Below are 24,228 nucleotides of genomic sequence, written 5' to 3'. Positions count from 1 at the left end.
CCCATGTGCTTTGCAGTGGCGGGGCACGGAGAGTCTCCGATTCTCACATTAAAATCAAACAGGGGAAAAGAAAGAATCAAGCAACGATGCATTGCGCGTAGTCGACGCTGACAATCCATCGTCAGCATTGGATGCCACGCTTGATGCACTGCGTCTACACAAATCCCTCCATTGAGCCGGCAAACACGAACCACAATGGCAGACTTCGACTCATTCATCCCGGCATTGCACAAGCCCTCGTCGTTGCTTCCCATAGCACGGCATCGGGACGCATTACTCTATACCATCGAGAAGCTTCCGGTCACAGTCATCATCGGTCAGACTGGCAGCGGAAAGACCACTCAACTTCCTCAATATATGGAGCAGGCAGGATGGTGCAACGACGGCAAGCTAATCGCGGTCACGCAAGCAAGTATGGCCATCACCACTTTACATATCACGATAATTGACGGCAGCTTACAGATATCTCCTAGCCGCGGCGAGTCGCAGCAACAACGGTGGCCAAACGAGTGGCTGAAGAGATGAGATGTCAGATCGGGCAGCAAGTGGGCTACTCGATTCGCTTCGAGGATGTGACCTCTGCTGCCACGAGGATCAAGTTCCTCACGGATGGACTGCTCCTCAGAGAAGCCTTGGTCGACCCGCTCCTCTCAAGATACGGCGTCATCATGGTCGACGAGGCCCATGAGCGCAGTCTGAGCTCGGATGTTCTGCTCGGGGTGTTGAAAAAGATTCGCAGTCGACGACCAGAGCTGAGGATTGTAGTTAGCTCTGCCACGCTGCAAGCTGAGGATTTTGTCAACTTCTTTGCCGAGGACGACGCTGTTGCAAAGGACAGCACTCATCCAGCAGAGAGTATAGGTCAGATCGTAAGCATTGAAGGCCGAGCCCATCCAGTCGACATACACTATCTTTCGGAGCCTGCCGAAGACTACATCGAACGCGCAGTCAAGACTGTCTTCGATATCCACTCATCGGAACCGGAAGGCGACATTCTGATCTTCTTGACGGGTAGAGAGGAGATTGAAACAGTCATCGAAATGATTGCTGATCGAATGCCTTCACTGTCGAACAATGCCGACAAAATCCTGCCACTTCCCCTATTCGCAGGTCTGAGCACAGAGCAGCAAATGTACGTTTTCGAACCAGCTCCAGACAATACTCGCAAAGTCATATGCTCGACCAACATCGCAGAAGCAAGCGTCACAATCGACGGGATCGTGTATGTGATCGACTGCGGCTTCGTCAAGCTGCGAGCGTACAACCCTACCACCGGCATCGAAGCGCTCACTGCGACGCCCATCTCGAAAGCGTCGGCAACTCAACGTGCTGGACGCGCAGGCCGCACCAAACCAGGCAAATGCTTCCGCCTTTACACGGAAGCAGCTTATTCATCCCTGACCGACGCCACCGTCCCAGAAATCCAACGTTCAAACCTCGCTCCGATGATCCTGCAGCTTAAAGCACTCGGGATCGACAACATCGCCCGCTTTGATTTCATGACACCTCCTCCCGCTGAGCTCATCATCCGTGCTTTGGAACTCCTCTACTCTCTCGGCGCCCTGGACGACTACGCCAAGCTCACAAAACCTCTCGGCATCCGCATGGCCGAACTCGCCTTGGAACCCATGATGGCCAAGTGTCTCCTCTCCTCGCCGTCATTCAGCTGTTTGTCCGAAATGCTTACCATCGGCGCCATGACCAGCCTGCAAGGCAACGTGTGGTTCACGCATGACGCGAAAAAGGCGGAAGAGACCGCTCGGCGGAAATTTGCCGTCGAAGAAGGCGATCATCTGACATTGCTGAATGTGTACCAAGCATTCGTGACCAAGGGCAAGAAAGAAGCAAAATGGTGTCAGCAGCACTATCTCAATTTCAAGTCAATGACGAGGGCCGTCAGCATTCGCAATCAATTAAAGCGGTACCTGGAACGATTCGGCATTGATGTTGATGAATCGCTGGGGGAGAAAGACGTGCTACGAGCAGGTGGCAGGCCGAAGGAAGAATCCATCAGGAGGTGTCTGACGAGTGGATACTTCGCGCACGCGGCGAGGATGATGCCCGACGGGACGTTCAGGACTGTCGATGAAAGCACAGTCCTCCATGCACACCCTTCATCCTTGATGTTCAATCGCAAGGCGGACTGGGTGGTGTTCACGGAGGTAATGGAGACTGGGAACAAGACGTTCATTCGTGATGTCACGAAAATCGAAAAGGCGTGGTTGTTGGAGTATGCGCCGGAGTTCTACAGGGTGAAGTCGTAGAGGAGCACAGTCTAATTCCTCACCACCTGCTGCCACTTACCGAAACCACCAATTGACCGACCCAGTCATACCACTGCCAACACCTCTGATACTATGCCACCATCCCTTCGGTATGAACAACCCATCACCACTTGCCAGCTCCGCCTCCCAACATTCTTCATCTCCCTCTGACCTCCCGCCCCAGACCACATCCTCCAAAACCTCCTTTTCCCTGCCATGCATCATCTCTTCCCCTCTCATACTCGCCGAAGCCCGACCTCCAATCCTCTCCTGCACGCGATCGAAGATGTTTGATCCGTCATTCGGGCGGAACAGCCGCACAACTTTTTTTCCTGCCAGCTGCACGAATAGATTCGGGTTCGGATCACGGTGTAAAGGTGTATAAGTCGGTGCGAGGCCGAGCCAGATGGAAGAGCTGTAGATGTCGCCTTTGTCGGCTTCGAGGATGAGGGAAGGAGTGGGCAAGTCGGCTGTCAAGCCCGGCGGAAGATCGGAGAGGGATGCTTGGGCGAGGTAGATGAGGGCGGGGCGAGCGTCCATCTTTGCTGCACTGCGACTTTTCAGTGATGTTATCGATGAGTGAAATGGGCCTCTTACTCGAGGAAGAAGCTGAGCTCTTGTTCGACGCGCACGAACTGGTCGTTCAGTGTAATCTCCAGCGGCACGACCGTGTCTCCATAGTCGGCTAGATAGTCGGTGTTCAAAGCCATAGCATCGCCTATCTTGCGCCTCATGAACCACTTGCCAATAGCAGGCAACTCTGCAAAGAACTGTCGAGGCAGCAAAGCCGGCAGGGCGGGGTTGAAGGCCTTCTCGCGGAAACCATCCAGCGAGGCATTGGGTAGCATTAGGACCGGTCGAAGGACGGGCCCGGTGCTGAACTGTCTACATCGTGAGACTAGCGAGATGGCAATGCGCGACCGGAGCATCGGGGTTGGGATGGAGATCGCGGGGAGTTGATGTCGAAGGAGTGAAAGTGAAGAGTCTCGATGGTGGACGTTCATCCAGCTCGCGCTAGTTCTAACCGCTTTCGCTCAAGATGAGACGAAACCCATGCAATGAGACCGTCCGTTCTACAGAGCTCGCAATGAACCTTTGCGGCACATGTCCATTCGATCGGCTGCTTCAAGTGAAGAGTCAAAAACCATGGGCAGTCATTGTCATCGACAAAAATGAGCACAACGACCTCCAACATCGCCATCATCCACGCGTACCGCCACCTCCACCAACATCTCCTCCGCGCCGTACAGTACTCCAAGCCCGCACGTTACATTGTGCGAGACCGGCTACGAGAGGCATTCCGCACATGCAAGCCGAAAGACTACGATGCCGCGAGAATAGCTCGAACATTGGAGTTCTTGAATGGGGCGGCCAAGACGACAGGCTTGGAGCATAAAATCGTGAAGAATTGGGTGCACGCTTGGTGGGGAAGGGAAAAGACACCTGGAATGTCACCGTGAGTCGTCGTCGTCGTCGTCGTCTTGGGCTGATGATTTGTTCCTGTGTGATTCGATGATGGGAGCTGATATATAGTAGCAAACATCAGAATTATGCGATTCAGAAGGAAGCGTATGCGGAGTTTGACCGGACGATCGAGAAGCTGAACGAGTCTATGGGGTTATGTATTCGATGATCAAGCCTAGAGTATGCGGATGGTCTCGCTCCTTCCGCCGCGTAAGGCATGCGCCATCATGATGATTCGGTGCACGAGAGGCGTTCTGAAAGATTCTTCCAATTCCATGTATATGCTCTGCCATTCTGTGGCCACGCAGAACCGTTGAGGTTCTCTGCTAAAGTGGGTATCTGCACAACCATAACGCTGCACCAAAGACAACACGCTCGCTCCTCCGGGTCATACGTCCTGACCAGTTTCCAGACGTCCTCGCTCGTGTTGAATAGAGCAATTCGTATCATGGTTCACTGCATGCATCTCCTCGTCTCCCCCTCGTCCTCATTTCGACTTCTTTCCAGCCTTCTGCTCCCTCTCCCTCTTCGCGTAGATCTCCGCCGTGAACGGATCCTCAAAGCTCAATGCGATCTGGTAGACCACCAGTACCAGCCCAGTCAAGACCAAGCCAGCTGGTTTCCCAAACCACAACGCTGTGCCCAAGAAGCTCAGCGTACTCCCATAGTACATCGGCGAGCCCGTAACATCGAAAGGGAAGCCTGTTACCATGTTGTCCATCAAAATCCCGAAGTAATCTCCCAAGTATGTCCCCGTCACACCCAGCGCCCACATGCTGCTCAAAACCAAGACATTGCCGCTCGCGACGAGGCCCACGGCGGCGGCTTTTGCAGGAAACCCCACGAGGGAAGGGTGCGTCGGTTGATCGCGGAGGGCTCGTTCGTAGAGGACGTCGCGAAAGATTCCCAGAGAGAAGATGGTCACAGCGAGGGCATAGCAGCCGTAGTAAGGATTTCCGCCGAAGATCTTGGTGAGGGTCTTGTTGCGATATTCGTTGCGGGCGGCGAGGTTCCAGAAAGTCGGATTGAACAGTATACTGGCAGCAGCGACTACATGGAATCAGAATTAGCGAGAGGCGAAGAGGAGGTGATGTTTGGAGCTTCCTTAGAGAGCGCGTACCGAATAGGCTGGGCTTGCTGTAGTCGATGTAGCTTAGGAGAGATGGCATGATTTCGGGTGTGCTTGAGAGAAAGGGAGAGATGGTCTTTGCACCGTGGGAGCAGGCAAGGTTGGAAAGTGAAAGTCCGCTCTCACCGATGAGATGAGAGGTTTGTTCTTTGCTTCTACGTGGTTCTGTGGGTCCAGGAGGAGACGGGAGCTTGGATTGAGGTGATGAGTGAGGCGGGGTCAGGATCGACGGTGACGGTAACGGCAGGTGAGGTCCACTGCAGGGGAAATGGAACACCACCGCATCGAGAGACTGTACAACTGCGTGAAATGCATTCAAACAATCAGCAAGGCATTTGTTGCGAACGGGACCGCAGAGAACGGGTACAACATTCTGCTGATGCACCGGAGCAAACATCATGACTACCTAGGTACTCGCGAATCTGAACCGTGTCTCGCTCGACACACTGCTTCATCTTCCAGGCCTGGCCGGAAAACCCCTAGGCGTATCATACTGCTCAAGAGTCCGCTTCAGACCAGCATGTCCCGACGCCATTGCAATCCCCATCGGACTCACGGTCCGCCACGAATCAGTCCGCACCAACTTCTTCAACCTCGATCTATTCCTCATCGCCTCGGGGAGGCACTTCTGCTCGACTTCATTCTTGCTGTGGACGTTGGCGCCAGCTTTGAGCAGCGCTGTGACGCAGCCTAGACTTCGTCCCGGGGAAGTCGCCGTCAGTCGTACTGCTCTGCAGAGAGCGTCCTCTGCGGACAGCCAGTCGCATCGCTCGAGGAGTTGTTGTTCGGTATGTTGCTTTAGGAGTGAAGGAAGGACTTCCGGGCAGTCCTTCTCAATCGCCCAGGCCACCATCGTGTACGGTTGTACTCTCTTCAATGGAGACGCCCCCTTTTGCAGGAGAAAGTCGACCAATTCGCACCGGATTCGAGACTCCATTGGTCTGCAGGTCACGGCTTGCCAAAGAAGTGACTTCTGGTTCTCTTCGTCCAGTCCTCGATCGACGTTCCAGCCTGCACCAAGCGCCAGCGATATGCACGCAGTGAGCTCAGACGAGTCCTTTGCTGGGCGAATCGCAAGCCATCGATCAGAAAGCACCGCTCCCGCCGGAGAGATCCATACCTTGTCCTGCTTCGATGGTTCCAGTGCTAGCTCTGCGCCGTTCTCGAGTAAGAGCTGCACCATCGCCGGGCGCCGCGCGGCCATTGCGAGGAGGAGCGGGAAGTGGGCCACGCCATTCATGCTATCTCTGGCATTTACGTCCCAGCCATTCTGGATGAGGACTTCTGCAATACCCTTGTCGCCGAAGCAGGCTGCATAGCAGAGTGCGAGTGGGTTGGATTTCCTCCTTTCGTCGTCAGCCTTCACGGCGAGCGCAAGTGCGACCTGTAGCTCACTTTCGCAGATAGCACGTTCTAGCTTTCCTTTGGCCTGCCGGTCTAGTGCCAGGAGAATGGCTTTCCGTGAGGCCTTGTCGGCAATCGCCGGTGTGAGTTGTATCTCACTTGGTTCGTGGCCTGCATTCATTGTCACAGCCGGACTAGATTTCGTGCCACCTTCCTCGGTGTATACCTCAGTGATCCTAGAGCGCGGCGACAGCGGTACTTCCAGTGCCTCTTTTGGGGACATGTTTTGGCTGCTCGTCAAGTTCGACGGCCCGCTGACGAGCTGCCCAGAAACCATCGTGGTCCCAGTATACGACCGCTCGACCGATGGAACTGGTAGAACCTCTAGGGTCCCGACTTCTGACGCCATTGGCTCGATCGAATGAAGGCTGCGGACATCTGCAACACTGCTCGCGCTCGCATCGCCCGAGCCCATAGTCGGCGCGGCGGAAGGCAGTATATGTAGACTGGCCCTCAACGCGGATCGTCGAGTGTCTGGGATCATGTTCATGAAAATCTTTGCCCGCGGAGCATTGCCCAAGAGCAGATAGACCTGTGACAGCAACGCCAGAGACTCCAAATACGAGTCGTGCGACTTACCCAAAAGCTTAGACCTCGCTCTCAAAGTACTTTCGCATGTCATCCGAGCAGGCTCCAATTCGTTCTCTCTCAGATGAAGTTGTGCGAGGAGGTGAGCGGCGTCGTATATGCGAGCTTTTTGTTCGTCCGAAGCTGGTGTCTGCCCAACCAGACTCATAAGTGCTTCTTTCGCGACGGGTGGCTCTCTGGTGTGGTAGGCACAGACTGTCAGACTGTATTCCAACTCGAAGATATCAAACCCTGATCTCCTTCTGGGCGCAAGACTTTTCAGATCTGTCAAAGCTTCTTTGAGCAGTGTCTCGGCTTCGCGCCAGTCTTTCTGCTCGAAAGCCTGCTGGCCTTGTTCGAGCGCGGCCTGGGCAATCTCTAGCACAAAATCATCGTCCATGTCGTCGGTATCTTCGATTTCTCGTCGTGATTGCTCTTCTTCGTCCTCATCTGGAGCGGTCGTCCGTGCTGTGATGGTCGATGCCGGCTTATCAAATGGCATGTGAGCGTCGCTAAAGACCGACGGCGCCCGAGTATCGGTCTCGGAGAAGCCAGATCTCCACGTGTCGCGACGTATGAGCTCCACGTCGCTGGCCCATTCTGTGACTGATGTGTTGATTCGAGCGGAGGTCTCTCCTCCTTGCATGTAATCCCCTGCTGAGCTTTCTTCGCATAACGTCTTTCCGCTTCTCATGATGTCTTTGGCGCATTGTATGAGCTCGACTTCGCTGGGTGTAATGACTTTCTTGCCGTTGGCACGGTACTCTAACTGGAGTTCTTGAATCCCTCGCTTCAGGTCTTCTACTTTCACGCCAAGGTCATCAGAGACAATCTTGGGTACTAGATAGGCGACTTTGCTGCGACTCAGTCAGCGTACACTCACTACAGTCGAATGACCGGACGAACATATTCACCATCTGCAACGCCATCTGTAGACTTTGCGTGTGAGTGTGCAACCTGCGATGTATCGTGTCGAGCTCGCTTTTGTTGCGGTCCAGGTACATCTGCCTCCGAGCCTTTTGAAAGAAGTCTAAATTGTCCTGGCCATCCTCTCCGACGATCCGCTGCAAGTCGCCCACCGTGGACTGTGTTTCCACGAGTTGCAGATTGATGCTCTTCCACAGAAAGCCGTGCTCGTCGTACTGGCTTGCTGACTCGCCTCCTTGAGCGGGTAGCACAGCCTTGATTTCCTGACCGATGAGATCGCAAGCTTGGCTCAGCGCACTCGACTCTGCAGCAAGATTGGCCACGGTCTCTTCGACCTTTGATGCGGCCCTACCGAGCTTCCATAGATACGTGCAGAGCTCCATCGTCATCTTGCCAACTTGAAACGCTGCGGCAGCCGTGCCCAACGCCGTGATGGGGTCGGCCATGTTCCAAGATCACGTCCTGATGGTAGATCAAGAGTCGACGACGGAGTTCGGCACTCCTCCTGGAGTCTTGCCTGTAGTGAGGAAAGGACTTCGATGTATTCGTGATGGCTAACGGCTGGAAAGGCCATTCGAATACCTCGTCCATGGCAGGCTTATATGTTTGCACTGCGACTCACGGTTTCGCTTGCCAGACGCATTCCGCAGCGACCCCGTGCTCGAGTCGACGATAGCAAGTGGTCCATCATCAGCATTCGGCGGCCTCCCTCAGGCGGGTGGCTGCAGCTCCTTCGGGGCGGAGTAAAACAAGCGAGCCATCCTTCGATTGAACATGTTCCCATCTACGCCGATGACTTGGCACACGGTCGTATTGAGGCATGTCTCAACTCTTGGCTTTCGTCCATGCAAATATGTTTCTGCCATTACGATGGAGTAAGATGTGGAAGACGTGGGAGTAAGGATGTTTAGAAATCTATCTTTAGAAGAGAGGGCCATGCTGTGCACGGGCCACGCTATGCACGGCTTAATGTCGAGGATCCTTCTACAACTACTACTACTTCTATAGCTAATATTATTACAACTAGTAGTTACAACGAGGTGTTTAATAGCTTAAATTTATCGCATTAATTATATCTATTAGCCCTAAGTAGCTTAAAGTCGTTGCCTTAATATTATGCGTATTAGTAGCTTAGAGGATTTAGCTACTTATGCACCGGCCCTCTAACCCCCCCTTAATATAGAGGGCAGTTTAAATACTACTACTAGCTTCTTCTTTACTATATAACGTTTAGCTAGCTATGCTTTACGTACAGAGGCTTAGAGGTCTATATTTAGCTATAAATTAACCTCCTTATGCTCCTTCTAAGCAGCCTTCTTAGCCCTCTTTTGTGCCGCCTTAAAGAGCCTGTCTGCCTTAGCTTATATCCGCTCTTTAGCTCTTAATTAATTATCTACCTTCTTCGTAATAGCGTTAGCTTCCTTCTACTTCTTCTTAGCAACCTTCTTAGCCTCCTTAGTAGCTATAAGCTCTATACTAGCTTGTAGTTTAGCCGGTAAATAGAACTAAGCTACTTAGCCTTATAGTAGAGCTAGTAATAGCTTGCTACGTTATCGCTTCTGCTTCTCGTTCTTAAAGGACTAGCGTAAGCTACTATACTCGCTCTTAAGTAGCTAATTCTACGTCTATATATATATAAGGGTATTAGTAAGCTTCTAAATCGCCCTACGTTCCTTCTTATTCTTAGGCTTCTTTAATACGCTCTTTATTAGCCGTCTTGTCTCCCGCTAGTCGTTAGAGATAATAGAGGTATCTGTGCCGGCGGTAGAGGGTCTAGCGGTACTTAGCCTTAAATCGTCGTCGTCGTTATTAGCGGTGCCTAGCCGAGAGCTATCGCTAAAGTAGACATGTTTGCCCTTAGGCTCTTAAAACTTCTTTAATACTAGCGAGGGATCTAGTAGATAAAGGCTAGTCTTACGGAAGCTAGAAGCGATATTAGCTAGTATAAACGCCTTCTTATAAGCTAGCTAGAAGAGCCGGAAGAAGTTACGCTTTATAACTGCTAATAGCCCTTTAGACTGCTAGATAAAGCGTAATAGCTAAGAACTGTAGTAGCTAGATAGTGCACCGAAGACACTAATATCTAGAGGTTATAGGCGGTATATTAAATAAGGTAGAAATACTATAACGAAGATGCGGTGTTTTATGCAGAACTATAAGAACGCTATGTTTACGTATAATCTATAGCCGTTAATAATAAGCAGTCTATAGCCTCTACCTACCTTCTGCCTTATTTAAGGCTCGAATATCTTCGTAAGCTAGTAGAGTCTAAGGCTGTTGTTAGTCTAGCCGTTTAGTAATAATACGAAGAAGGCATAGTGCTCTTTAATATTAAAGTCCTATAGCTACGAGGACTAGATGTTGCTAGTTACTACCTTATATATTAATGCCGGTAGTAGTAAGGTTAGGTTAGCACAGATACACGCTATTAAGGTAATCTATTTACGACTACCGTCTTAAATGTTGCTAATAAGCCGGCCTAAGAGGAAGTAATCCTTCGTAAATACCCGTCGTAACTTCTAAAGCATACTAATTAAGAAGCCCTTCTCGTCTATGTTATAGGTATTATAAGTCTTAATATTATACTGCTCCTTCTTGCTTTTAATTATGTTAAAGTAGGCCTTGTATTACCTTAAAGAGTCCGCTGTTAGAAGTACCTTAAGAGGGAATGTAGGCTTATACCGAAAACAAATAGTTATAGAATGTAACGAGTCGATTCGATAAGGAAGGGAATAGACGAGAGCGTCCCTAAGGCTATATACCCGCCCTTCGTGTTACTAAATGCGTCCCTCCGCCTAGACTAGGCACCGGTCGTAGTCTAACGTCCGCTCGGGGGCCGTCGTACGCCCGTAAGGTTCGTCCCTCTATAGGATGTCCTAGTCTAGGCTAGATAAGATAGCACTAGTAATCTATAGTACTAGGATAGTCTAGGTTAGGACAGGTAGGAGGCGTTATCGTAAGGGTGTCCTTATATTGCCCCCCTTCCCTCTCTGTAACTAACCTTAGTTACGGTAGAAAATTCGTAAGCTATTAGCTACTAGATGTCCTAATCTAGAAGGATTTGCGGGTCTATAGCGTCGCTATATTAATTTAATTCTTCTTCTAAACTTTCTCTTTTCTTTACTAACTACTAAAAGTAAGTAATCTAGGGTAGTGCTAGTATAGTCTAGTTTAGGTCTAGTAAGGCTAATATTAGCGCAGACATACTATGTCTTCCGCCGCCGCGGCCCTTATACGCAACGATTACGCTAGAAAAGTCCGTAACGGGACTTTTAACTATAATCTGTACTTTAATTGTATTAAAGACATTAAGTAGAATAAAGACTTAACTAAACTATGCTAGTTAGCGTTAGAGAAGCCTATTAAGGGCATTACTACTAAATGCGCCGGCTGTCTAGACGACAGAAACGCCGATTACTTCTAGGTAGAATATTTCTAGACTGTTCTAGAGTCTTTTAGATCTAGGCTAACCCTAAATAGCCCCCTCCGGCCTATAAGGACGAGTAGGATACTATTAATACCTAGATTTAAGTAGAGTACGCTAATCCGGTAGCGAACGCGGACAATAGGAAGAAGTTAAGGAGCAAGGTGCTCCTATTTGCTAGTTCGATTAAGTTATATATGCCGTTCTAGCTTATTTTAGACTAGTATACTAATAGTTAGCGCCTTAGGGAGCTTAGAAACAGCGTTCGCGGCCCGGAGGGTCTTACTTTGCACTAGGGTACCCGCGAGTAGGACACGACGGGTTAAAAGGTTAAGAAGCGGGATAGGTCGGCCGCTACTTATATAGAGAAGGCCGTAAGTATACCGTTCTAGCGTATTTTAGACTATACTAACGCTAGGATATAGGAGTAGGCTGCTGCTAGGACCCCAAGGTCTAAGAGAAGCCGCCTAATTAATCTAAAGGGCGCTATTACGGTCTAGTCGTTAATAGACAAGCTTAACAAGTACAAGACTGCCTTATATTGCAACAGTAAGGCCCTAGAGAGGTTTAATACGTACGCTAGGGGTACGGGAAAGACTAATAGGGAGGTATTAAAGGCTTTAGTGCGCACTACGGCCGCTTAGGAGCGTAGAGAGGACGCTTCGGACGAGGATAGCGATAATTAAGCCGGTTTAGTCTAGTTAGCTCTAGTAGTATATAGGGTATAACAGATAACACTATTACGTAGAGTAATAGAGCCCTTTTAAGTTATAATAGCGCAGAAATAGCTTAACGTAGGCTAGAATAGTCTAGAATAGAAAACCTTAACGCCTAAATAAAATCCCTAGAATTATTAAAAATGTTAAAGTCTAATACTATAAAGGAAAAAAAGGATTAAAAATTAACTAAGGGGGTTAGCGTTTTTTCTAGAATTTACCGCGCGCAGTTAGTCCTTTCTAGCCTATTCTACGCCGGTAGGCCCGCATTGCTACCGGACTAATATTAACTACTACTTCCTAGGAGTTCTCGGACTAGTCGTAATCTTTCTACTTAATAAGGTACTCCCGATTGTTTAGTTCGTCTATACGTTCGGCTAGAATAGCCTCGACTTCGTATTCGTTGTCCTCTCCTACGTCGTATTGTATTATCCTATCCTGTTTGCGACTAAACTAGTCCGGGATAGATAGTTCTAGTAGAGAAATATAGAAGGTTAGGTAGATCTTTAGTAAGTCTAGTAGATCGAGCGTATATACGACGCGGTTAATAACCGCTTTTACCTTATAAGGTCTAATGTATTTATAATCGAGCTTCGCCGAAGGTCTTAATAACCTAATATTACGTATATTAAGGTAGACTTCGTCTCCGACGTTAAAGGAGATGTCCTTCCTATGCTCGTTCGCCTACTTAGCTATTTGCTTCTTTGTTTTAGCTAGTCTAACCTGTAGTTTCTTCTAGTTAGAGATAACGTAGTCCGCAAGTTGTACGGCGAACAGGGCTTCTCGTCTATTCTAGCGTAGTCTAGGCTAGTAGTACTACTAAGGGTCCCGTATAGTGTACGCCTAGAATAGCGTAACCCCTATTACGGAGTATACACTATTATTATACGAGAATTCCGTAGTAGAAAGTAGGGAGGCCTAGTTGTCCTATGTATAGTTGTAGTATATGCAAAGATACTACTTTAGCGTCTAGTTTTAGCGCTTTGTTTGCCCGTCTGTTTAAGGGTAGAACGCTATACTTAGTTTTCGGTGTATACTAAGGCAGAAACAGAACGTACTCTAGAATTTTAAGGTTAGGATAGGCCCTCGATCCGACGTAATCGTAGCTAGTGCGCTATAGAGTCGTACGACTTCCCTTATAAACACCTCTACGAGCTCTACTACGGTAATCGTCTTCTTATATAGCGTATAATAGACTATTTTAGTGCATCTGTCTACGATTACTAGGATTAAGTCGTAAGCCTAGCCTAGAAGCATACTAGGTAGCAGGTCCGTTATAAAGTCTAGCGTTATATCCTCCTATAGTATAAGCGATAGTAGCTTTACGTATAACAATCTATAAGGTTTATGCCGCCGTAGCTTTAACCTACTATACGCTTAATACGTTCGTATATAGTCCTTAACGTATTTCCTTATTTTAGGCTAGTAGAAACTCCTTTATAGAAGTTCGAGCGTTCGAGAGAAGCTAAAGTGCCCTACTATAGGGTCGTCGTAGTATTCCTAAAGTAGTTAGAGTCTTATACTTCCTTTAGGTACGTAGGCCTTACCGTCTATATACGCGACTCTATCCTCGTTAGTCTATCGATCTGCCTAGAAAGTAGGTTCTGCTTAGTCCTTCTCCTTATTAATCCTATTAAAGGTCGGATCTTTTAAGAGGGCGCGTTTTAGGCGCGTTTTTAGGTCTAGGGCGTCCTTTACTACCCCTACGTGCCTTATTAGTCTATTATAGTCCAGATGCAGTTAGAATACTATCTAGAAGAGCCGCAAGCTTATAGACAACTCTTCGTCTATAGCCTACCGTCTAGAGTAGTTCTTGTCTGTTAGGTCGGGCCTTCTACTTAGTATATCCGCCGCCCTATTAGCCTTACCGGGTCTATAAATAGTCCTAAAGTCGATCTGCGATAACTACTCGGCCTATCTAACCTGCCGCCTAGATAAGGTCTTAGTCGTTATAAGAGTTTGTAGGTTTGCATAATCCGTTAGTAGTTCGACCTAGTATCGAGCTCCCTTTAGGTATTATCTAAAGTACTTAAAGGAGTCTACGACTACTAATAGCTTAGCGTCTTCTATAACGTAGTTCCGTTCTACCGCGATTATCTTTCGTAAGAAGTATAATATAAGGAACTACTACGTTTTGCTGTAGTCTTCGTATAGTTAGCTTAGGATGCCTAAGATTACCTCGCCTAAGGCGTCGGTTTCTACCCTATAGGGCAGTTCTAGGTTAAAATAGCGTAGGATAGGAGCTTCTGAGAACCTTTTCCGCAATTCGTTAAAGGAAAGTATAGCTTGCTCGTCGAGCTCTAAGTATACTTGTTCCTTCTTACGTTAGTTTACTACCTTTTTCCCCTCCGTATAGCGGTTAAGTGCCGTAGCGAGGCGTAAGAAACCCTTAATAAAGCGCCTATAGTAGTTCGCGAAGCCGATAAAGACCCTAATATTATATATTAACTAGGGAAGTAGCTACTCCTAGACCGATCTAACCCGTTCTAGGTCGATCTCTAGCCTATTATGTATAATAACGTACCCGAGGTAGTCGACGCGGTCCTTATAGAAATCGCACTTAGATAAGTTAGCGTATAACTTATATTTCCGGAGGCGCTCTAGTACCTCCCGGACGTAGCCCTCGTACTCCCCTACTGTTTTAGAGTATATAAGGATGTCGTCGAGGTAAACGACGTAGGACACGTCGATTAGCCCTACTAACACGCTATTAATAAAGTTTTAGAACACCGCAGGGGCATTATAGAGCCCGAAGGGCATTACGGTGTATTCGAAATAGCCGTATCTAGTCCGGAAGGCTGTCTTCTACTCGTCGCCTTCCCGGATACGGATATAGTAGTACGCGTAGTAGAGGTCTATCTTCGTAAAGTACCTAGCGCTAGCTAGCTAGTCTATTAACTCGGAAATTAGGGGAAGACCCCCCCTATTCTTTACTATAACTACATTTAGGCCGCGGTAGTCGATATAGAGGCGGAGTATATTATCCTTTTTCCTCGCGAAGAGGATTAGCGCACCCGCCGAGGATGTCGAGTAGCGAATAAAGCTACTCTTTAGATGTTTAGGGAGCTACTTACGTATCGTATCTATCTCTACCTCCGATAGAGTATATATAGGGCTAAATAGGACCTTTGCTCTCTTAACTAGGTCGATCCTAAGATCGTATAGTCTATATAGTACTAACTTGCTAGCTAACTCCTCCGAAAAGACGTCGGAGAAGTTAGAGTACGCCGTTAGGACGCTATTCTAGTCTAGTTCGAGTCTATCCTCGACCTTTTAGATCGACATAACGTAAAGAGCTGCCTCGACTTTACCGAGATACTCCCGGTAGAACCTGTCCGGGGACACTACCGCTATCGCTTAACGCTTTTAAGGTTTCTACCTTTAGAAGACCTTCTTTAGAGCGAAGTTAATACCTAGGTTGTACTTCTTAAGCTAGGGCATACCGAGCACGACTTTAAAACTGTAGATACGTCCTACCTTAAACGTATCTACGTACCCCTACGCCTTACTAGAAGTATCTATAGCCTTATAGGAGTTTCTCGTTTCTCTAAAGACCTATAGGCTCTAGCTATTTAGAGTTAGGTACTTTATCTAGGTAGATAGCTCGGAAACTGTCTACCCTATTTCCTTTGCTAGTATAGAATCGTAGAAGTTGTCCTAGGCGCCGCTATTAATTAGGCCCCGGACCTTTCTAGACTCCCCTAGGCTGTTTAGTGTTAACTCGACGCTAATTAGGCGCCCTTACTAGGCGCGGCGCTTTCCTAGCTTAGCCGAGCGCTACTAATCCTTATTATAGAGGACTTAGCCTACCTAAATAATAGCGTCTACTTAGGGGGCGTCTCTTTCCCTAAATCCTTTTATAGGTGCTAGTTAGTATAGTCGCGGCGGATATGCCCGACCTATTAGTATTCGTAGTACGTAGCCTTAGAGGGGGCCTTTAGGTTCTATTCGCTATTACTAGTCCTTGCCTTCTTACCGTCCGGAGTAGTAGAGCTGTCGCTAGGGTGCTTCTTCGCCTACTTAGCGGCCCTTTTAGTAGCCTACCTCTTACGAGCCTCTTATTTAGAGCCCTTATTAGTACAGTAGGCCTTTTTAGCCCTCTCCTCGGCGTCTACTAGGTTTAGTAGGGTAGTAGGGTAGTTCGAGAGGCGGTTATAAAGGGTCTATAGAAGGGCGCTATAAAACCTAAGGATCTTCTTACTATCGTCCCTTTTATTAAGCTCCTTCTAGAGTATCTTTAGCTCCTTAAGGAGTTCTTCCGGCGTATAGTTACCTAGGGTAATCTTTTTTAGCTTCTCGTAGGCCTTCTCGCGCTGTTCGGTCTCTATGCCTATTAAGTTAAGTATAACCTCCTTTATTATAGACTAGGTTAGCTTAGAATAGTCGTTAAGGCTGTCGACGTAGCGTTCCTAGTAGTCTTACTAGAGCTTTCCTATATAGTCGGTAGTAAAGTCGACCTTACAGTCTTCGCGTTCGGCGAATCCTTCGTATTATCTAAAGGCTCTTTCGAGGGCTCGGACCTAGTCGTCGTAGCTCGTACGCGACTTGCCCTCGAAGACTAGTAGCTCTTTTAACTTAGGGAGGTTATCCCTCGTCTTAGTATACTAGTTAGGTTTAGAGAAAAGATAGTAGAGGGTAGCCGTCCTTAGGTTCCCTTCTAGCGTAGGATAGTCTAGTTCGGTACGGAGTTCCTTAATCTTCTACTAAAGGGTTAAGAACTCGAAGGTAGCGCGGGCGACTTTGTTATCGTACTCCCGGGTAGCCTTTTCTTCCGCGGTCTCTTCCGATCTAGGCTAGTTAAGAAGGTTAACATCCTATAGCTAACTAGTAGGCGTAGCTAATAGCTCCGTAGAGGAAGCGCTCGCCTATTATTAGGCGGAGGTATTAGGAAGGGAATCGTCCTAACGACGGGTAACCTTTAGAGCTATGTTAGTAGTTTTCGGTATAGTTATACGGTTGTTTTTAATTGAATCGAATGTTAGAAGCACCTTAAGAGGGAATGTAGGCTTATACTAAAAACAAATAGTTATAGAATATAACGAGTCGATTCGATAAGGAAGGGAATAGACGAGAGCGTCCCTAAGGCTATATACCCGCTCTTCGTATTACTAAATACGTCCCTCCGCCTAGACTAGGCACCGGTCGTAGTCTAACGTCCGCTCGGGGGCCGTCGTACGCCCGTAAGGTTCGTCCCTCTATAGGATGTCCTAGTCTAGGCTAGATAAGATAGCACCGGTAATCTATAGTACTAGGATAGTCTAGGTTAGGACAGGTAGAAGGCGTTATCGTAAGGGTGTCCTTATATCCGCCTTCTTCCTACTCTTATCTAGTAGATTAAGGTATCTCGAATCGATGTACTTCTTATACCTTCTTACGAACCGTCGTACCTATTTCCGCTCTAGCCTAACCTTCGTAATATTATAAACAAAGGTAAGAACTATTGCCGGTGTTAGTAGAATGCCTCTATATATAAGGGTATCGATATAGGCTACGAGGGTGCGCTCTTATTAGTATAATAAAATCGAGTTATTCTTATCGCGTCGGGCACGAGATTCGTTAACCTTACGCTATCGTCGAGATAAAGTGCTACGATAGACATTATAATTCGTCGTAATTTCTAAAATATTCTTTACCTCTGCCTCTTTTAGCTCCTTTAATGCATCGTCTATCGGAGCTATAGTTGTAGTGTATTAATTCGTGGAAGATTGGCCAACATTATAGATTTCGACGTTCTCGAAATTCGAGCGTACACAGCGTGGCCCGTGCACAGCTTGGCCCTCTCTTCTAGCTTTGTTGCCTGAGGCACTCCACCCTCACTGCATGCAGCCTCAGCCGGCGGAACACTAATGACTTTAGAAGAACTGCAATTATTCAAAGGACAGCCCCGAGTATGGAGTCGCTCACGACTCTTTGGCAAAATGTATCTTAGTCCATGTAGTGGCTATGAACATAAGAATCCGTCAACCTGGGTGAACGCCCAACAATGCCACATACGTGCTCCGGTGCATATGAAAGTCGTGTGCCATTGTAAAGCTCTTCCCCCACCGTCTGTCGACAGCTCTCCCACCTACAGGCCGTTATACCCACAGCTGAAGGGTCCTCCAAAGGTCGATGTCGCATAGCCCATCTTGATGCTCTCCACCGACGCATATGTTCCTCCGGTGAGGAAGAACAGCCCCACCAGGATGAGTAAGACGTTGACGATGGAGCCAGCCCAGCCTTTCCAGCCTCTCACCTTCCAGAAGCCAGGTCCGTAGTCGGCCTTCCTCATGCGGAGGTATGCCACGCCCCAGAAAATAAATCCGAAGAAGCTGTCGAACAGAGAGCTCATCAGGGAGAGCAGATCCGAGAAGAACGGGATGACCTCCGCCACGATAAAAGCTGCCACCCACGTTGCGGCGAGGATGGCGGCCCACCCGAGCCATCCGACTAGGGTATTGCTGGTGATGTGACGAGTTCCGCGGAAGACGCGGAAGAAAACGAAGCGGCTGGAGACAGAAGCGTACAGCACGCCAAGGAAGATGAGGGTAGGAATCATGAAGCTGAAGCTGACTTTGAGGTAAATCTCATTCCCGAGGGATCCAAAAGCTGGCGCGGTATTGTAGTTGGTTCCGGTGTACGCGTAGATTATGGATCCCACCAGGGAGAACAAGATGACTTCCGCAATCTTCGTCGAGGTGTCAGCGAAGCTCATGGTACACCAGACGCTGTCCGTTGATCTTACCGTTACGGCCCACAAAGCTTTGGGGAAATCCTTTGGTTCCTTCATTTCGGCGATGAATGAGGGAATGGTAATTTGTCCGATGAAGGTGTACTGGAAACATGTTAGTATGTTGCGAGAGAGGTCTGGAAAATGGAGCATACATACGCTAATGTTCATAAAGGCGTTCGTGCCACTCACGAATGTTGTCCCCGGGGCAATCAGTGCGTATACTGTTGGCTTGCCCAAGCTCGGCCAGCGAGATCCTTCCACACCACCGGGGTGATCCTCGATACCAGCGAACACGGTCGCCAGAATGACGCTGACGAAGGTAAAGAATGCAGACAAGGCAGCCAGCTTCGAGAGAGTGTTGAACGTGCGTGGCAGGGAACACGCCCAGGAGATGACTGCGATGATGGCGCTGAGGCCAACGGTGCAGATACGTCCACTACCTTGTCCAATCATCGTGTTGAGGTATCTACGCAGAGCAGAAGAGTCAGTTGAGTGCACTGGAGGCCTGGAGCTGAATAATGAAAGCTGTGGGAAACTCACTTCGCGCCGACCAAGCAGTGAAATCCCTGAATGAAGGTGTTGTTCAAGAGAAACATCACGGCGGTGAAATACCTGGAGTGAAAGGTCAGCACTCTCCATGTAGTGATCTTTTGGAGATACACACCACGCCCATCTTTGACCCCAGAAGATGACCTGACCGACATCGCAGACATCCTTGACTTCCGGATGGCGAAGGCAAAATTCCCTGCATCGTGATGAGCAAATGTTGGTCTATGGCAACTTGATGAAGCTCACCATACGATGAGCGAGGTGTACAAAACCACCGCCGCGACCAGCACCGTGAAGATTAAACCTGGGACCAAGCCGAGGACGGAGTAAGAGTACGGGAAGCTCATGATGGCCAAGCAGATGTACTCGGAGAAGAGCAGGGCAGCGGTCTGGGTAGAAGATTAGGAACATTCGTAGGAAGCGGCCGAAGTTTTGAAGCGAGTGTCGTCGACACTGTGACCAGACTTGACACGAAATCACATTCAAGATCATCATGGAGGGAAGAGTGGTCACACCTTTTGCCAGCTGCAAGTCCTGTACTGAATCTCACAGTCCTTCTCCAACTCCATCTGTTTCTTGATTGCATCTTCGGAATCGAACGAGCTGCTGTCGTCGACGTCCGCTCCGACGATGGTACCGGAGATGGAAGCTGTTCGCGGTCTGTCGATCCTGGTCATGCGGCGGTGGCGAGGTCGACCAGCTTGCTCAGCCCGGTCCGGAGATGGAGAGAAGTCAGCATCTTTGATGACTTTCTCGTCGTTGGTCGTGTTGCCGAGACCAGGAGAGGCGGTAGGAGGCCCAAAGACATTTTTAAAAGTGGGTGCCATGTTGCTGAGGTCCGAGATTGGTCTCAAGCAGGGTTACCACCAAAAGCACCGAGAAAATGGAAAAACGTGTCGACGGCTTTGGAGATCAATAGCATTGATTGCGTTTGGAAAAAATCGACAAGGTAGACACCTGGTGAGGGGAGGGGGCAGATTGGTCTGCAGTGCCTTGTTATGTGAAGGCCAGAAGTCGGGAGGTCGAGAGTGGAAGAAGAGCACGCGAGGAGGGCGATGGCGGGATGGGATGGTTTATATGGGAGGAAGGAATTGCGCAAGTGCACGATGTACGGAGGTACCGTAGTTTGGGCACGAGGGATTCGGTACGGTACCAGGGCCGACAGGGCAGATCGCTGGACGATGGGAATGGTTTGCAACTGTGGTGGGGTTCTGGGTGGAGTTGGTGTGCGATCACTGCAACAGGGCTGGCGTGCAGCAGGCGTGCAGCAGGACAGGTTCGCGACACACGCGGGACCGATGAGGTATGCACCCGCGTTGGATGATGCAAGAAGTCGGGCGATTGTCGATTGTGGACGCTGCGGTTGGCTGGGAGCAAGCGCAGGATCGAGGTCGAGGTCGAGGTCGAGGTCGAGGTCGAGGGCGAGGGTCCACAGTCCGTCCGTGGCTTGGGTTGGGGCGGACCGAGTCTAATGTTCGCTGCAAGAGTCGAGTCGAGGCACGTCTAGAACTGCGACATGATCAGAATGGTGACGGCTGGTATGTGGAACTTTCCCTGGCCGTCCAACCCGCCAAGAATGTATGGGAAACGGCAGAGTGGTGAAAGTGGCGTCGCTTAGCTTTGGGCTTGGAACGGCTTGAATCGGAGAAGAACAAAGAATTTCCTTGGCCTTTCGGCTGATCGACCGTACCTAAGGTACGGTAAGATATCTTACCTTCCCTTCCACCTTGCCCTGTATCTCACGTGCTCTCGATCCACCCTGGACTGTCCCTTTTCTTCCAGCTACCTATCTCACCATCAATCGACAACACCATTTTCGCATCCTCCACTCCCAGCGTCAGATGCATCGACCCGTCAGACGGATGTGCATGAGCGATCTCTCCCCGACACGTCCTCCGCACCGGCGATGTCGAGAACAGCGCAATGCTATGTTTCTCGAAGCAAGACTTTCCCATGACAAGCCGACCGTCACTCCTGTTGGCAAGGCGGTGGACGGCCGAGTCGAGCGAGTCGTAGACTTCTGCCGTGACGGTCTGTGTGACTTGACGGTGGGGAGCGATGCCCCGCGTTTCCGGGCGTGGCCGGTTACGTGCGGGTAGAGAGCTGAGGTAGCCGTGAGGTCGTTGTTCATGCTTCGGAACGGGAGGCGGTCGGTATCGATCTCGGAGGGCAAAGCAGCTCAGTGCTTTGATGCGGAGGTAGCCCGGTATGGTCGAGGGTGTGCCGCCAGGACCGAGCGAGAGCTGCGGTGAGTGTTAGCCGGTGTCGGAGCAGATGGCACAAAGATCGTTGGGTTTATCACAAATTCGTGGTAGTCCTGTTGTATGTACTTCGAGGCTGGGACCAGAGTCGCTGCGACCAACAGACTGCCCAGGCACCACAGCGCCAACATCACGGGTTCGTCTGCGGTCAGTACGGTCGCTGTGCTTGACTCGGTGGCCATTGGCGGGTAGGACGCCCAGTGCTGATCGCGTTGGCAACTTTGAGAGTAGGTCAAGGAGAGTGATTTACGAAAGAGTGAGCGCACACCAACATAATGAAGAGCTGATTTGCTCCTACTTGGGCAAACAGATCCGCGATTCTATTCTGTTGGACAACTCATCAAGCAAACCATGTCAATTCTGAGGCTTTGACTATCTTTCGTCAGTCTGACTGGGGGCGGTGAGGGAGCATGGATGGCCTTCGTGCTGGGATTCGAACATGGCTGTTTTCCTGCAGATACCGAACTGAAACCTTACCATCTGTCTCGTGCATACCGTACAGGAATAGCGCTTACTGCGACAACCACATCGCTGCCTGTTCCGGGACACGCATCGAAACTTCCTCCAACTTGTATTGGCTCGGACATGTCGGTAACTGCTCAAGGGGCGAAAGCCTAATTCATGCTTTCATGCCCAGAGTTGTGCTCGTACTCCAACTGCCGACTCACGATATACTTGTCTTGCATGAACACTGGCCCGCCACGTCACGACCTCGCTCACAGTCTCGTGCTCTTCACCAGGCCCTTCTTGATACCCGTCAATTCTCCCCCGTACCCCCCTCTTCCCTCACCGCCCTTGTACACCGGCTTCATCGACGCCAACTTCTTCTTCTTCTCCTCGTACTTCTTCTTCTTCTTCACTCTAGGATTCCTGACATCCTTCTTCCGATGCGGCGTCAAGCCCTTGTTCTTCTCAATCATGTAGTTGATCTTCCGCTTGCCGTCGGTGCCCACAACTTCCTCCCGCACGACTTGTCCTCCTTGCATCGCCGCCTGGCGTTGCGCCTCTGCCAACTCCGCCTTGTCGCTCTTCTTCTTCGAAGTGCGTGCGGCCACCATGTCGTAGTACTCGTCATCGTCGGCGTGTGCGCGAATCTGCTGCGCTTGTTGTTTGTCCTCTTCATCGCTGTCTCCGCCAAGGTCCGAGCCGATCTCTGCTCCTTTCTTACCGCGTTTCTCTGCTTCGGCGTTGAGACGTGTCTGTCGATCGCGGAGACGCTCGCGGTGGGGAATGTCATCATCGCCTCCAGCGTTCCGCCCAGCAGCCCCTCGTTTGTTGGCTTTTTGCGCAATCTGTGAGGTGTAGAAGCGTAAACTCTTCTTTCGCTTGGCTTTCTCCGCGGCTTCCTTCTCGGTGAGAGGGGCTTCTTCGCCCAAGTCGGAGTCGTCGCTGTCGAGGGGCGGTGCGGATTTCTTGCTCTTTGACACCTTGCCGTCGATGGAAGGCGCTATCAAATCGTCAAGATCCGCCAGATTGGCTTCTGTACGCTTCATGCGCTCTGCTTTCCGCTTCTCGCTCGCTGCTTGTGCTGCTTCGGTGTGACGCTCTGCCCGACTCTTCGCTACTGGTAATGGATTGTACTGATCCCATCCAACGTCCGATGCTGATCCTTCCTCGTATTGCGCTCCTTCAGAATCAGATCCAGAATCATCCCCGTCGTCCGGCAACTGGCTCACGCTCGACCAAACCTCTCGACACTTGACCAAGCTTTCCATGACGGGATGATCGCGCAGAGACGTTGCAGACATGGCTACTGCAGATCCTTTCTTCGATGATGCTGTCGAAGTGAAGAGGCAGAAATACATGATCAACGCCCCCATGTAAGCAGATGCAGCTCGGAGTTTGACTCGCGTAACCGTGGAGGACTGCGCGGCCTCCGTAAGTTGGGTGTGAGTAGCCTCCAGATCCAGCAAGTCCTTGCTGAGCAAATCGAATTCGGGGTATCGCGTCCGCAGAAGCTGTAGTCTTTCGGTGGGAGTCATATTGGGATCAATCTGGAGCTGAGGTAAGACCTCCGTGACAACGCCATCGTTCTCGTCCTCCTGATCATCGCCTTTGGTACCATCACCTTGTTGCCACTCTGCCTCGTCAAATCCATAATCTGCAGCATTCATCGATTCCAGCTGTTTCTTCTGCAATCGGATGGCTTCCGCCTCCTCTTCAAGAGCTTGCTCTTCTGTTTCGATCTCGTCCGCTCCATACAGATCAGCTTTGGAAGTCCCCCATCCCAGCCCTTCCTCTTCGTCTTCAGCAATGCCGCGGCCATTGTCTGAAGCATCGCTCTCCGATTGTCTCCTCTTCTTCGACTTCTTTGGTGGCGCCGCTTCCACATCCGATTGTTCCTCATCTGAATATCCAAGGACTTCCTCATCTGACGGCTCCAAGAATTCCTCTTCCTCCGCCCATTTCCGTTGGCGTTTCGCTTGAGGCCCTTCACCGAGAAGAATCTCATCCTGGTTCATGCGAAATTCATCGTCCGAGTCGGCAACATCTTCGAAGGTGTTGATGGTTTTACGTGCGTCCCGGGCGTCCAGTTCGGTTTCTCGCTTGGAATCTTGCGATCGCGACGACGGAGCCTTGCGTTTCTTCGCCATGTCTGATTGCTGTCGTGGGAGGATCACTTCCTCAAAGACGTCAGGTCGTGATTAAGAAAGTTTTTGAGAGATTGAGATTTTGAGTTTGAAGATCGCCGGACCTCCCGCCAGGGTTGAATGACCTCCGATTGCCTAGATCTTTGGACAACTTCACGCTCCATGCACAAACATCCACCGACCATTGCAAGACTCATCATCGCTGCCAGGGTATCCGCAG

General features: G+C 49.8%; 7 protein-coding genes across 7 annotated transcripts; 2 read left to right on the top strand and 5 right to left on the bottom strand.

Annotated features, from left to right (window-relative positions):
* Positions 1-124: 124 nt before the first annotated feature.
* Positions 125-2,264, top strand: MYCGRDRAFT_66686 (uncharacterized protein; the record flags this gene model as incomplete). Its single annotated transcript, XM_003857138.1, has 2 exons — positions 125-399; positions 474-2,264. 2 exons carry the CDS (start codon positions 196-198, stop codon positions 2,262-2,264), a joined length of 1,995 nt encoding a protein of 664 aa, XP_003857186.1.
* Positions 2,265-2,300: 36 nt separating this feature from the next.
* MYCGRDRAFT_83976 (uncharacterized protein) lies at positions 2,301-2,804 on the bottom strand (the record flags this gene model as incomplete). The annotated part of the gene is made up of 1 exon (XM_003856431.1): positions 2,301-2,804. The coding sequence occupies one exon, from the start codon at positions 2,802-2,804 to the stop codon at positions 2,301-2,303; it is 504 nt and encodes a 167-aa protein (XP_003856479.1).
* A 647-nt stretch (positions 2,805-3,451) lies between these two features.
* Positions 3,452-3,891, top strand: MYCGRDRAFT_29192 (uncharacterized protein; the record flags this gene model as incomplete). Its single annotated transcript, XM_003857139.1, has 2 exons — positions 3,452-3,720; positions 3,801-3,891. Coding segments are annotated over 2 exons (360 nt in total), but the record flags the coding sequence as incomplete, so codon positions are not given.
* A 245-nt stretch (positions 3,892-4,136) lies between these two features.
* Positions 4,137-4,937, bottom strand: MYCGRDRAFT_66684 (uncharacterized protein; the record flags this gene model as incomplete). The annotated part of the gene is made up of 2 exons (XM_003856430.1): positions 4,137-4,778; positions 4,849-4,937. 2 exons carry the CDS (start codon positions 4,895-4,897, stop codon positions 4,216-4,218), a joined length of 612 nt encoding a protein of 203 aa, XP_003856478.1.
* Positions 4,938-17,962: 13,025 nt separating this feature from the next.
* MYCGRDRAFT_98656 (uncharacterized protein) lies at positions 17,963-20,707 on the bottom strand (the record flags this gene model as incomplete). The annotated part of the gene is made up of 7 exons (XM_003856429.1): positions 17,963-18,562; positions 18,620-18,709; positions 18,764-19,073; positions 19,148-19,219; positions 19,272-19,352; positions 19,403-19,545; positions 19,672-20,707. 7 exons carry the CDS (start codon positions 19,981-19,983, stop codon positions 17,963-17,965), a joined length of 1,608 nt encoding a protein of 535 aa, XP_003856477.1.
* Positions 20,708-20,895: 188 nt separating this feature from the next.
* MYCGRDRAFT_66678 (uncharacterized protein) lies at positions 20,896-21,599 on the bottom strand (the record flags this gene model as incomplete). Its single annotated transcript, XM_003856428.1, has 2 exons — positions 20,896-21,399; positions 21,459-21,599. 2 exons carry the CDS (start codon positions 21,597-21,599, stop codon positions 20,896-20,898), a joined length of 645 nt encoding a protein of 214 aa, XP_003856476.1.
* Positions 21,600-22,133: 534 nt separating this feature from the next.
* MYCGRDRAFT_83972 (uncharacterized protein) lies at positions 22,134-24,011 on the bottom strand (the record flags this gene model as incomplete). Its single annotated transcript, XM_003856427.1, has 1 exon — positions 22,134-24,011. The coding sequence occupies one exon, from the start codon at positions 24,009-24,011 to the stop codon at positions 22,134-22,136; it is 1,878 nt and encodes a 625-aa protein (XP_003856475.1).
* Positions 24,012-24,228: the final 217 nt, after the last annotated feature.

This window comes from Zymoseptoria tritici, chromosome 1 (genome assembly GCF_000219625.1).
Source record: "Zymoseptoria tritici IPO323 chromosome 1, whole genome shotgun sequence".
NCBI lineage: Eukaryota > Fungi > Ascomycota > Dothideomycetes > Mycosphaerellales > Mycosphaerellaceae > Zymoseptoria > Zymoseptoria tritici.
This window is presented reverse-complemented; position numbering and strand designations above follow the sequence as displayed.